Genomic DNA, 12,176 nt, shown 5'->3' with positions numbered 1-12,176 from the left:
CATAAGATACTTGATGAATGGGATGATAATTGATAAGTTTACAGTTTGCAGTAGGCAAATTCGCGAAATGGATGACGGTGTGACGAGTTTGACGGGTACTGACGGTGTGACGAGTTTGACGGGTTGACGGTTTGTGAAAACAAATTGTTGGTGTAAATTAAGTTTTGATGGTTCAGTGTGGTGTATAGGGGTCATTATAACATATTTGACGAGTTTTTGTTAACCGTAACTCATGCGGGAAAAAACTATTTCCTACCCTAAGCCAATGTGTTAGGAGAACGCTATTAGAACTTTAGGGTTTCTTTGGGAGAACATGCATTGTGATAAACAAAAATGTCTTAAAATTTGAGAGATAGATTTAGATTCAGCATAAGATATTTGATGAATGGGATGATAATTGATAAGTTTACAGTTTGCAGTAGGCAAATTCGCGAAAATCGATAAGGTGTGACGAGTTTGACGGGTACTGACGGTGTGACGAGTTTGACGGGTTGACGGTTTGTGAAAACAAATCGTTGGTGTAAATTAAGTTTTGATGGTTCAGTGTGGTGTATAGGGGTCATTATAACATATTTAACGAGTTTTTGTTAACCGTAACTCATGCGGGAAAAAACTATTTCCTACCCTAAGCCAATGTGTTAGGGGAACACTATTAGAACTTTAGGGTTTCTTTGGGAGAACATGCATTGTGAGAAACAAAAAGGTCTTAAAATTTGAGAGCTAGATTTAGATTCAACATAAGATACTTATTGAATGGGATGATAATTGATAAGTTTACAGTTTGCAGTAGGCAAATTCGCGAAAATCGATAAGGTGTGACGAGTTTGACGGGTACTGACGGTGTGACGAGTTTGACGGGTTGACGGTTTGTGAAAACAAATCGTTGGTGTAAATTAAGTTTTGATGGTTCAGTGTGGTGTATAGGGGTCATTATAACATATTTAACGAGTTTTTGTTAACCGTAACTCATGCGGGAAAAAACTATTTCCTACCCTAAGCCAATGTGTTAGGAGAACACTATTAGAACTTTAGGGTTTCTTTGGTAGAACATGCATTGTGAGAAACAAAAAGGTCTTAAAATTTGAGAGCTAGATTTAGATTCAGCATAAGATACTTATTGAATGGGATGATAATTGATAAGTTTACAGTTTGCAGTAGGCAAATTCGCGAAAATCGATAAGGTGTGACGAGTTTGACGGGTACTGACGGTGTAACGAGTTTGACGGGTTGACCGTTTGTGAAAACAAATCGTTGGTGTAAATTAAGTTTTGATGGTTCAATGTAGTGTATAGGGGTCATTATAACATATTTAACGAGTTTTTGTTAACCGTAACTCATGCGGGAAAAAACTATTTCCTACCCTAAGCCAATGTGTTAGAAGACGAGTTTGACGGGTACTGAAGAGTTTGGCGGGTTTGACAAGGCATGAAGATTTTACCCGATAAAATATATATGATTAAAAGGATGTTTGGAGAGTACACATGATTCAAATACAACTAATTAAAAAGAGGATAATGGATTCATGAAGAAGAATCTTGATGTTCCTCTGGAGGTACCGTTACTTCTTGGCGTTCCCCATGGATTCCCTTTCTTCCCTTTCGACCTTTGGTTTATCTCTTTGTTCGTTGCTTTTTGGAAAGTGGATCTGTCGATCCAAAGGCAATGTATGAACTTTTAACATCCTTTTTTCTTTTTTCGCATCGGTCGTTTACTCTGTTGAACCGACTCCTTAGGAGTAGCAGGAACCTCCCCATGCATTGAAAAAGCCACATTCTCTTCTAAAAAACGAGGTCTCAACTCGAGCTCGGTGTTTGTGTTATAGTAACTACCCGTTGAAATATCATCCTCTTTGTTGCGCTTTATCTCAGACCAATCTTTTGCTTCAACGGTGATTCATGTCTTCTTCAGAACCCTTTCAATTTTTTCAATTATTCTTCTTTCGATTTTTCAGTTAACCGAATGGTTTCATATGGTTAACACTTCATTGTAATCTTGGGAGCCTGATGAATGTCTTTCAAATCATATACAAAAGGAACCTGGAAAAATAAAATTAACACTCATTATCAGTTTTGTTTGACCGGTGTGACCAGTTTGACCAGTTTTATCATATTAGTCAAACTCGTCAAACTGGTCACACCTTTCAAATGCAATCAGTGTGACTAGTATGACCATTTTGTATGCGGCTAGTGTGACCAGTATGACAACATTACTTCATCATTAGTTTTACTAGTATGACGGTGTGACTACTTCACTAGTATGACCGGTGACAGGTATACCCAGTTTGATAAAACTAGTCAAACTCGTCACACCCTTGAAGTGTGACTAGTGTGACGAGTATGACCACTATGGTAGAAACCAGTGTGACCAGTGTGACGGTGTGACGACTTCACTGGTATGACCATTGACGGGTGTACCTAGTTTAATATGACTAGTCAAACGTGTCACACCCTTCAAGTACGACCAGTGTGACGAGTATGACCATTACGATACTGATAGAGACAAAACTCTCATATGACTTGATTTCAAACCGAAAACCTAATTTTCCTTAACTGTAAAACTCGAATACTATAACTCATTCGACTAAGATCTTGTCTACCGTAAATATTTGTCCAAGTACACATATATCAAATTTAAAAAAAAACAATTAACTTTTTCGGTGATATATAATGAAAACGTTACTTGAAAATCTTCGCAAATAGAAGCCGAAAACGATGAAGACGAAGCCATTTTGAAGTGAAGAGAAAAAATCGCACAAGAAATCGCCAATAAAATTGGCTGGAGAATGTCCGTTAGAGAAAAATCGTGAAGAAGAGAGGAAGAAGAAGCTGAACAATTTTTTTAAACTTAATAATTTTTTATTTGACAACTACCCACTTTCTCTCCCTCTTTTGTCATCTTCCTTCAGATTATTACACGTGTAATTTTTTAGAAGGGTAGGATTGTCTTTTTAACGTTTTTCAATTTTTTTTTGAAACCCTAACTGTTCAAGGGTATGTCTTGAAGTTCATGTTACGTTTTAAAGGTATATTTGTAATATCCCCAAGAGACGGGGATACGTGGAACAAGCGCCTTCGCACTTGGCTTAAAGGTTAGTATTTTTCGCGACCGGTCTCTGGCTTCGATGAGCTTATTGCATATTATGTGTTTTAATTAGATCTGTCTTAAACATGATTTTAATTAATTTATTATTAATTAATTAATCTAATCTCAGGAAAGTTATAAAAATGATGATCAAGCCATGCATGTCGGCTCTGAAACATATCCAGCCATTGTTGAGCTTCCAAGGACACACAGGGATTACGATGATCGACGTCCCGTTTTTCCGGAGGAAAGACAAGGTCGTCTTCATCATGGGAGCCACCGGAACCGGAAAATCCCGCCTCGCCGTCGACCTGGCAGCGCGTTTTCCGGCGGAGATCGTAAACTCCGACAAGATCCAAGTCTACGAGGGCCTCGGCGTCGTCACTAACAAGGTCACGCCGGAGGAAAGCCGCGGCGTTCCCCACCACCTGCTCGGCACCGTCGACCCCAACACCGACTTCACGGCCGCAGACTTCGCGCGTGAGGCTACACGCGCCGTCGAGTCCATCGTCGAGAGGGACAGAGTCCCCATCATCGCGGGAGGGTCAAACTCGTACATCGAGGCCTTGGTCAACGGCTGCGCTGACTTTAGGCTTAGGTACCAATGTTGCTTCCTGTGGGTCGATGTCTCGAAACCGGTCTTGCACTCTTTCGTCTCCGAGCGTGTCGACAAGATGGTCGAGATGGGTCTCGTGGACGAGGTTCACCGGATCTTTGATCCATCGGCGGATTACTCCGTCGGAATCCGCCGCGCCATCGGAGTCTCGGAGCTCGACGAATTTCTCCGGTCGGAGTTTGACGAGTCATCCGGCGACGAGGAAAACAGAGCAAGGTTACTTCAGACAGCGATTGAAACGATCAAAGAGAACACGTGTTCGCTCGCTTGTCGGCAGTTGCAAAAGATCCAGAGGCTATACAAGCAGTGGAAGTGGAACATGCACAGGATCGACGCGACGGAGGTGTTTCTCCGGCGAGGAGAAAAAGCCGACGAGGCTTGGGAGACAGTTGTGGCTAGGCCGAGTTCCATCATCGTGGAGCAGTTCCTCGGTTACGGCACCGAAGATCATCGCCGTTTGAACAGCGCCGAGATTCTCTTACCGGAGATGACGGCCTTGTCGCCACTCCCTGCTGTCGCAGCCATTTCCCGGTGAAACAGACGCCAGAAACAGAGCAAGATTCGGAGCCGCCATATAAACTAAAGTATAAGGGATTGAATCTAGAGAGAGATAGGGACAGAGACACGAAAATGCCACGTGGCGAAATGGGTCGCCGTCGGGGAAAATTTTACATAATCTGCTTGCTATAGTGTGCCTATAGTTACCATACGGTATATAAATATTGATTGGAAGGAGACTGAAACTCACGCGCGGAGGAGGACCCAGGCAAGTTAGGATTCGGTGCTGACGAATGTAGGGTAATACGATGGGGTGGGGAATCTTTGCCGTCAGATTTTGTCAACGCGGGTATTGTGTGTACCCAAATGTGTGAAAAGTGGACCCCGCTTTTGACGAAAGATGTGTGGGTCCCGATTTTGTTACATAAATATGATGATGATTGTGCAATCACACGGCTAATGTGATACGATTAATTTCTTAATCATACCACTTAATTGCTCCGAGTTTAGTGAATCTAAAAATTAAAAAAAAAACGACAAAAATAAACCTCCCCTTTCAAACTTATATATATATATATATATATGTATATGTATATGATCAATACTATAATATCTCATACTTTCATATATATATATATATACACACACATATTAACGAGCTGAATTTGTTATAAATTCCAATATTTATCATCAATTTAATTTTTACGAAATAATATATATATATATATATATATATATATATGGACTATTTTTGTTTCTGGACAACAATGGGGATCGGTCGACTATAAATGGATGAATGACAAAAGTCTGGCAAGCTATAAGAAAAAAAGTTAATTGAAACTATTTTGAAGGTTGCAGTTTGCAATGTCAATATACAATGGAATATAATACAATATGTGACAAGTCATAAATATGCATGCTTATATACTGAATAAAGAAAACTACATAGCTTTTGGTCGTATGAACGAATGGTTGTGGCTAATTTACTTAATTACATTGAATGGACTGTTATAGTGCATACATAAGTTAATTAAGGACTTAAATACCAATTAAGACGATTCCAATTTATAAACAAATTGGGGCTTTATTGTCAGTTGATGCCCACTACCCACCGCCAAACATCGTCCTACCCTAAAATATAAACATTCTCTATTTTAAACATCTTTTTATTTTTGTTTATATTATCTACCAAAAACAAACCCACAAAAGTATGGTATTTTGATTATGGGTGGGTTTAATTATGTTTCAGTTTTTATAAATATTTTTGTTTTTTTATATTTGTTTTGGTTTCGATTTTACTTTTATTTCCTTCCATGTGTTCGTTAAAATGACATTTATTTTTAAAATATTTATTTTCTTTCAAATTTAGATTCATATTCGATTTGGTTCATTAAATTTTAATTTTAAAACATTGTACTCAATTGGTTTTGTTTGAGTATACTCGTATATTTAATATTACAACTAAACACTATATATCTATTTGTGTGTACATATTTCCATAAGCTAGAAGGGACAGCATGTATAGTTGTTCGTATGTATATATATATATATATATATATATATATGCATTTTTTAAACCCGTCCGTACCACAAAATGACAAAAACCATGCCCTAAAACAATTCCAATTGGGCGTGTTGAAGTGGTGGACTTTTGTAGGCTACGATCATTAGTTTCGAGCAATAACGTTACATGCACCTCGAACCACGGCTCACGAATCTGTGTTATGCAGAACTGAAACGCATCCAATACATTTTTTAATTTAAATATTTATTCCTCAATATGCGAATTAATTATTATTATTATTAGTATTAGTATTCTATAATGTCTTGTCCGAAAGAGCCATCTTATAATCTGATTTGACTTGACTCTTTTTCAGATTGATGGTCTGCATGTGTCCTTGGATGCACATGGAAATGATTTCTCAGGCTTAAATAATATGCGCCGTACTCATTAGAGGATTAAACAAATACGAAACATTTTGTATGCGTATACGATTATATATATATATATATATTATGGAGAGATGCATATACACATTTAACAAAAAATAGGATTATATAATGGAGAGATGCATACATGGCTTCGATTAGGGGTGACCAAAATATCCGAAAAATCCGAACCGATCCGTTATTCGATTCATATCCGAACCGAAAATTCGGATATCCGGAGTTTACGGATCGGATACGGATATTTCTTTAGAGATATTTGTCGGATACGGATCGGATACGGATATTAAAATTGAATTACCCGACATATCCGATCCGATCCGTATTTTGTAATAATATTATTAAATATAAGAATAATTTCATATGGAGATTTAAAATTCTTAATATTTACACGTTTTTAAGGGTGATTCAAAAAAATTTTTATATATATTGAGGTTTATAATTTTAATCTTTTGAATATGAAGATTTATTATGTTTAATGTTTTGAATTTTGAATTTTGAATATATTTGTATGTGATAAATTATAATTGTATTTGTATTTGAGTTGATTTGGAATGTTTAAATTATGAATTTTAAATTTGTGAATATCATTTATCTTAAATAGATTATATATTTTATTTACATTTGAATTTATTATTTAATTTAAATTTAAAATTTTATAATATTTTAGGTCGGATACGGATATCCGCAAATATCCGTGATTTTTACGAATATCCGAAATTGCAAATATCCGAAAATTACGGATCGGATACGGATAACAAAATCGAATATTTGTGCGGATCGGATACGGATACGGATATCTCAAAAATCCCGGATATCCGATCCGTGCCCACCCCTAGCTTCGATGCTTGTCGAATGTCGTTATTTAATTTAATTTTGTAACATGATTTTTGGAGTGGTAAGTTATTATAACCACCTTTTTTGTGTTACAAGTTGCTAATTTAAAATCTTATTCGGCATTGGTGGAGGGCATGAACGCGTATTACACTAATTATTGGAAAATGCCAAAGCCTTTTTAATTTACATGCATGGTCCACTGATACATTTTTTTTTTTGGTAAAGTTTGTGTCAGGGTGGTCCAATGATACATTTTAATTTTATTTGTAAGATAAAATAATCATGTATCAAGAATTATATGTTTAATTGAATTAATATTGTGTTACTGCATGGCTTATACGAAACGGATAACTGTCGTTCTTTTACTCAATAATTTGATGAATTCCAGTATAAAATTCAATTGTTTTACTATAACTCTTAATAAAATAAAAAATCTTAATAAAATAAAACATAAATCAAATAAAAATAAAATAATATATGAGCTTCACAGAAATGTAAATTATCTATATTCTCGTGTTTCACTGTTTATTTGAAAGAAATAAACTAACAATACGACATAGTATATTATGAACATCTTCCAAATTTATCGTATGAACTATGAAGTATCCTCTCACCCTGGGTTCAAACCCAAGCATGGGTAGGGACATTCACCTGGACTTTCCCGGTTATCTGAGAGATGTAGTCGGACCAAAAGTCCGGTGAACTTCCGGATTATAGAATAAAAAAATTATCATATGAACCTAATATCTGGTATTAGATATATCACATTAGCTTTTCAATTTTTCCATAGATTCTGTTATTTACTATGGGAGATAAGTTGATTGATTTCTTTCTTTCCTTTTTAATCTAATTTTTGTTATATAATTGTCTTTATATTATTTGTTTTATCCTTCTGGTAAGTAATTCTCTAAAAAAAAAAAGTAGAATAAGAATCGGAATTTTAATGTCTCTTTCGCTTTATGTTTTTTTTTTTAAATGTATGGTCGGTTAAATAAAGCTTTATTTTATAATTACAGTGTTATTCCCTTTGAAATTAAGAAACCAAACTGTTGATTCTCCAAAAAAAAAAAGTTACATTTATAATTAATATGTAGCTGCAGAAAGTTTGAAATTACATGATCCATATAAAGTATGTTTTTACAGAAAAAAATACGAATCATTTGTAAAAAAAGAAGTATAATATTCAAAAGTCATTTAAGTTGTATAGTTCACGAAAGAAATTATTCCAAATCATAGCGGAATAAGGCAGTGATTGTCAATTTGTATCGTACTCGTCATCCGTCAACAACAATAGGCCCATTTACGGCCCATTTCATAAATATATGGTTCTTAAGGTTATTGTGGGCTTTTGCTTTGGGCCAGAACAATAACGAAAGAAATTGTTGGCTGGTTTGTTTTTGTTCTTGTCAGCCTGGATAGCATTCCAATTTGCCATTTAAAAAAAAATATTTACGTAATTTTTCAACATAATTTTTGGTCCGATTATTTAATTCCATATATTTATAAACTGTTTGGGATATTCTGAAAGATATAAGAGATTGTTAGCGAGAAGAACTCAAACACAGCTTTCTAAATTTCCTACGCAAACGCCGGAGCTCTTGAAAGCACCATAGCTCTGCGTCTGGAGAGAGAGAGATGTCGTGCTTGGCGTCGTGCTGTGCGGCAGCGACGTGTGGGCTGTGCACGTCGGTTGCGTCGGGGATATCGAGGAAATCGGCGAGGCTCGCTTACTGCGGTCTCTTCGGTGCCTCCCTCGTCGTCTCCTGGATCCTTCGCGAATTCGCTGCTCCTCTCCTCAAAAAATTCCCTTGTACGTTTCTCCGGTCCAGAATTCCCAATCGGGTCTGCGGAAATCGTGTTCCTCTTAGTTTCGACGGATTGATAATTTCATCAAACTCTTCCTGTCGCAATCGGTTTCATGTCTTGAATTTCACTCCGTCTTGATTCGCGATAACGTTTCGATTGTGGAATTTTGTGTAATTAGGTTCTTGCTGTACGTTTATGTTTCTTGCCATCGATCTTGAATTTTTTTAGTTAGGGCTTGGAGCTGCCGAGTGAGATACGAGTCTCGCTTCTCCAAACGCTTTTCTTGCGGCAGAATTCCAATTGGGTCTTCAGAAATTTTGTTCCTTTCAGCTTGACAATCGTTATAGAACACTCGTATCATGATTTGTGCTATTTCTGTCGGATAGAATTCTCATTCTGTCGGTTTGCTTTCTGTTTGTGTTTCATTCAATCGTGTCTTGTTTGGGTTGGAGATTCAGATATTAAGAGAGTAGAATCATAGTTCACAGGCATGAATCTCTGTTAATTTGGTTGTCCTCCATTGGCAGGGATAAACACTTCTGATGCATATACCAAAGAATGGTATCAGCAACAAGCCGTTCTCCGTGTGAGCTTTGGGAATTTTCTGTTCTTTGCCTTGTTTGCGCTGATCATGATCGGTGTGAAGGACCAGAACGATAGGCGAGATTCATGGCACCATGGCGGATGGGTCGTGAAGATGATCGTCTGGTTCTTGCTTGTTACCCTCATGTTTTTCGTCCCAAACGTTATTGTTTCAATCTACGGTATGTCTGTCTGTTCCATCTGGTTGTGTTAATGTTTCTGTTTTCTCCCTGTTTTTTAAAGTTCTTTTCCTTTTTGCTGATTTTACGTATGACGTTGAATTGAGTGAGTGGAATAAAATCTTTTGCTAGGACATTGCCCCAAAAAACATAAGAATCTTCTTCAATCAATAGATACATTTGGGCACTAATCTGTGTTTTTCAAACATTTTCCAGGAACTTTATCAAAATTCGGTGCTGGAGCGTTTCTGTTGGTTCAAGTGATCTTGTTACTAGATGCTACACACAACTGGAACGATGCATGGGTCGAAAAAGATGAACGGAAATGGTCTGCCCATCTCCTTTCCTATAAGTCGTAATTGTGTGCGGTTTTTTTGGCCAAGTTTTTTGGATTTTATTTTGTTTTGATTTCAGCTTTGAGCTTTTAAAGTTTTCCAAAATCTGATCGGTGACATTTCTGAGTTTTGGTTTCTTCATGTAGGTATATTGCTCTGCTTGTTATATCCATCGCTTGTTACCTGGCTACATATGGCTTCTCAGCAATCTTGTTCATTTGGTTCAACCCTTCTGGTCATGACTGCGGCCTTAACGTTTTCTTCATTGTCATGGCAATGATCCTTTCTTTCGCCTTTGCTGTTATCGCTCTACATCCCGCAGTAAGTAGAATCTGTGTTTTGGCCCCCCAAAAACAAAGACATAAAAATGTCACACTGTTTTTAATATTTGTACGAAATCGTGACGGAGAATCTTTTGCAGGTTAATGGAAGCCTCTTGCCCGCATCAGTGATATCGGTGTATTGTGTGTATGTATGCTACACCGGCCTATCCAGCGAACCACGAGACTACGAGTGCAATGGACTTCACAACAAATCCAAAGCAGTAACCACCAGTACTCTCATCCTCGGAATGCTCACTACCGTTCTCTCCGTCATCTATTCAGCCGTTCGTGCTGGTTCTTCCACCACATTCCTCTCTCCGCCCTCTTCACCCCGAGCAGGTAGGTATTCCTCAATCTTAACTATGATCGTGATAGTAGAAGTCAGTTTTGAACTGTGATTAACGGTAATAACTGAACTTTGCAGCAGGGGCCACGCCATTGTTGGAAGACCCGGAGGACGGGAAGAAGAAGAGCAACGAAACTGAGCCTCGTCCGGTCAGTTACTCGTACTCTTTCTTCCACGTAATCTTTGCCCTAGCGAGCATGTACGCAGCCATGCTTCTCTCGGGCTGGACCGACTCATCAGAGAGCGCGTCTCTCATCGATGTCGGATGGACCTCGGTCTGGGTCAGGATCTGCACCGGGTGGGTCACTGCCGGCCTCTACATCTGGACCCTCGTTGCCCCTTTTGTTCTCCCCGACCGCGAGTTCTACTAGGGGCATTCCCGTCATTTCACGTTTTCCGGGGAGTTCCGCTCGGTGTTTAGTATCCCCACTGGCCGGATAGAAAAGGGTACGTCTATGGTTAGAGTCGTGTGATCGTGTTGTGTTGCTTTCTGCCTGTCTTTATCTCGAAAGGTTGATCTTTATATAGTGTTCTTAGAAAAACAAAGCCGATGAGCGTTCTTAGATAGTGCTATTAACGTTATATTGTATATGTATATATGTATATGTATGGATCATGTAGTTGATGTCAAGTTCTTTGTCTTGCTCTGTAACTGAACTTGAAGATAGATCTTTGGAATGGTGACATCCGGATAATGTCCATTTCGTGCTCGAATTAAGAAGTGCATGTGTTTTCTCAATTGTTTTTTTTTTGGTTCTGTATATTGAACTTCTATTGATATTTTGGACGATTCGAATCAGCGTCATCAATTGTAGTTGCCTTGACATTTTTGTCTGGATTTGGAAAGGGAAGAAAATTCAACTCTAACACGCTCCTCCATTTCTCATACATTATCAAATAAATTAAGACATATATATATATATATATATATGTATATATGTGTAATTTATATTTATTAGAACGGATGAAAAACTTAAATTTTTTGCAAGCTGCAGTGAAAAGTTAATTAGGAGTAAGATTTTATAAAAACAATAATGAAGAACTAATGGTAATTGACTATGAAGAGTTGGATAGGGTTACATATTTGGATTAGAGATTTGAGTTTCAGTTTGGAATCTATGTTTTTCTTGGAATACTATATTATTTTAAGTTTTATACTGAGTTTCTTTTTCATTTATTTTTAGATTTGATTAATTTGTTTTTAAATTTAATATTTAATTAAATTTTATAGACGAATTTGATTTTAAAATTTTAAATATTATTTGATTAGGTTTCCTACTATCTTTATATCTCAAGCAAGATATCAACCGTAGAATATATAACATGCACTTGTTATTATTGAAAAATATGAATAATGTATATCCTGAAATTATGAATGAAAAATGTCATGTGGCACTAATTATTAATTTTAAACTTAACTTTCTTTTAAAGATAATGAATTCGGATTTGTACGAAGATCCGAGTTACACACGTTTTTAACTTTTTATCAAATACAAAAAAAAAAATATTTGTATTTTTCAGTTTTATTTTTTCACAATATCTTCTTTTTTTTTAAAAAAAAAAGGAAATCCCGGCTCACTGTTTTTCAATTTTTCCATGGAAATGATATATTACCAAACCTATACA

At 36.8% G+C, this 12,176-nt stretch overlaps 2 protein-coding genes across 3 annotated transcripts; both read left to right on the top strand.

Annotated features, from left to right (window-relative positions):
- The first annotated feature begins 3,224 nt into the window (after positions 1-3,224).
- Positions 3,225-4,626, top strand: LOC104820104 (adenylate isopentenyltransferase 5, chloroplastic). Its single transcript, XM_010550477.1, has one exon. It carries the CDS (start codon positions 3,225-3,227, stop codon positions 4,230-4,232), a length of 1,008 nt encoding a protein of 335 aa, XP_010548779.1. The 3' UTR covers positions 4,233-4,626.
- A 3,886-nt stretch (positions 4,627-8,512) lies between these two features.
- On the top strand, positions 8,513-11,289 carry LOC104818789 (serine incorporator 3). 2 transcript variants are annotated; one of them, XM_010548528.1, is made up of 6 exons: positions 8,513-8,789; positions 9,313-9,549; positions 9,763-9,874; positions 10,028-10,202; positions 10,303-10,543; positions 10,632-11,289. In XM_010548528.1, exons 1-6 carry the CDS (start codon positions 8,615-8,617, stop codon positions 10,919-10,921), a joined length of 1,230 nt encoding a protein of 409 aa, XP_010546830.1. In that variant the 5' UTR covers positions 8,513-8,614; the 3' UTR covers positions 10,922-11,289. The 2 variants fall into 2 exon arrangements, with proteins under 2 accessions (XP_010546830.1, XP_010546829.1); XM_010548527.1 differs by having other exon boundaries at positions 10,629-11,289.
- The last annotated feature ends 887 nt before the right edge of the window (positions 11,290-12,176 follow it).

The sequence above is a fragment of the Tarenaya hassleriana genome, unplaced genomic scaffold (genome assembly GCF_000463585.1).
Source record: "Tarenaya hassleriana unplaced genomic scaffold, ASM46358v1 Cleome3, whole genome shotgun sequence".
NCBI lineage: Eukaryota > Viridiplantae > Streptophyta > Magnoliopsida > Brassicales > Cleomaceae > Tarenaya > Tarenaya hassleriana.
The sequence above is the reverse complement of the archived record's forward strand: the minus strand, read 5'-3'. Positions and strand labels throughout refer to the sequence as shown.